Source organism: Geospiza fortis, unplaced genomic scaffold (assembly GCF_000277835.1).
Source record: "Geospiza fortis unplaced genomic scaffold, GeoFor_1.0 scaffold1004, whole genome shotgun sequence".
NCBI classification, from domain to species: Eukaryota; Metazoa; Chordata; class Aves; order Passeriformes; family Thraupidae; genus Geospiza; species Geospiza fortis.
The window spans coordinates 175,346-176,257 of record NW_005054693.1 but is presented as its reverse complement, the minus strand read 5'-3'; the positions used below and the strand labels follow the sequence as shown (position 1 = coordinate 176,257).

At 59.4% G+C, this 912-nt stretch overlaps 1 protein-coding gene across 1 annotated transcript in view; it reads left to right on the top strand.

The window, feature by feature from the left end:
* DYSF (dysferlin) overlaps positions 1–912 on the top strand; it is an 81,886-nt gene that overhangs the window by 19,401 nt on the left and 61,573 nt on the right. Inside the window, exon 19 of the mRNA XM_031065169.1 lies at positions 405–582. Within this exon, the coding sequence (XP_030921029.1) occupies positions 405–582 (178 nt within the window). The remainder of the gene's footprint in view (positions 1–404; positions 583–912) is intronic.

Here is a 912-nt window from a genome sequence, read left to right as displayed (position 1 = left end):
ATGAGGGAATCCCTGCTGGTGTCCACCCTGAGCCTCCCCGGCCACAGCCTGAGGCCGTTCCTGTTTATCCTGTTATTCCCTGGAATCAGTTCCCAACTCCCACCTGGTTCCAACCTTTCAAGGAGTTGTGCAGAGCCAGAAGGTCCCCCTGGATCCTCCTTTTCTCTGGAATGAGCCCCCTTCCCAGCTCCCTCAGCTTTTCCTGTTTTTCCAGCCCCTTCCCAGCTCCATCAGCTTTTCCAGGTTCTCCAACCCCTTCCCAGCTCCCTCAGCTTTTCCTGGTTTTCCACCCCCTTCCCAGCTCCCTCAGCCACTCAGGATTTACCCTCCAGTCTCTTCCGGCTCCACCTCCCGGAGATCATCGGCAGCATCTCCTCCACGTCCAATTCCCGTTCCTATTCCAGAAATACCTGCGCCGACGGAAATATTCCCTCTTCGCCGCCTTCTACTCGGCCACGATGCTCCAGGGCGTGGACGGCGCCGTCCAGTTCGAGGTCAGCATCGGGAATTACGGCAACAAGTTCGACACCACCTGCCTGCCCCTGGCCTCCACCACCCAGTACAGCGGGGCCGTCTTCGATGGTGAGCACGGATTCCGTCCTTCGGGACGATCCAAACACGGCTGGCGGAAGAGAACCCTGGAATTATGGAATGGTTTGGGGTGGAAGGGACCTTAAATCCCACCCCGTTCCAGCTTAGGGATACCTCCCACTGTCCCAGGTGGATCCAGCCTGGCCTTGGGCACTGCCAGGGATCCAGGGGCAGCCCCAGCAAATCTGGGAATTCCAGCCCAGCCAGGAATTCCTTGCCAAGATGCCAGCCCAATCTCCCCTTTCCCAGTGGGAGCCATTCCCTGGCTCCTGTCCCTGCAGGCCTTGTCCCCAGTCCCTCTCCAGCTCTCCTGCAGCCCCT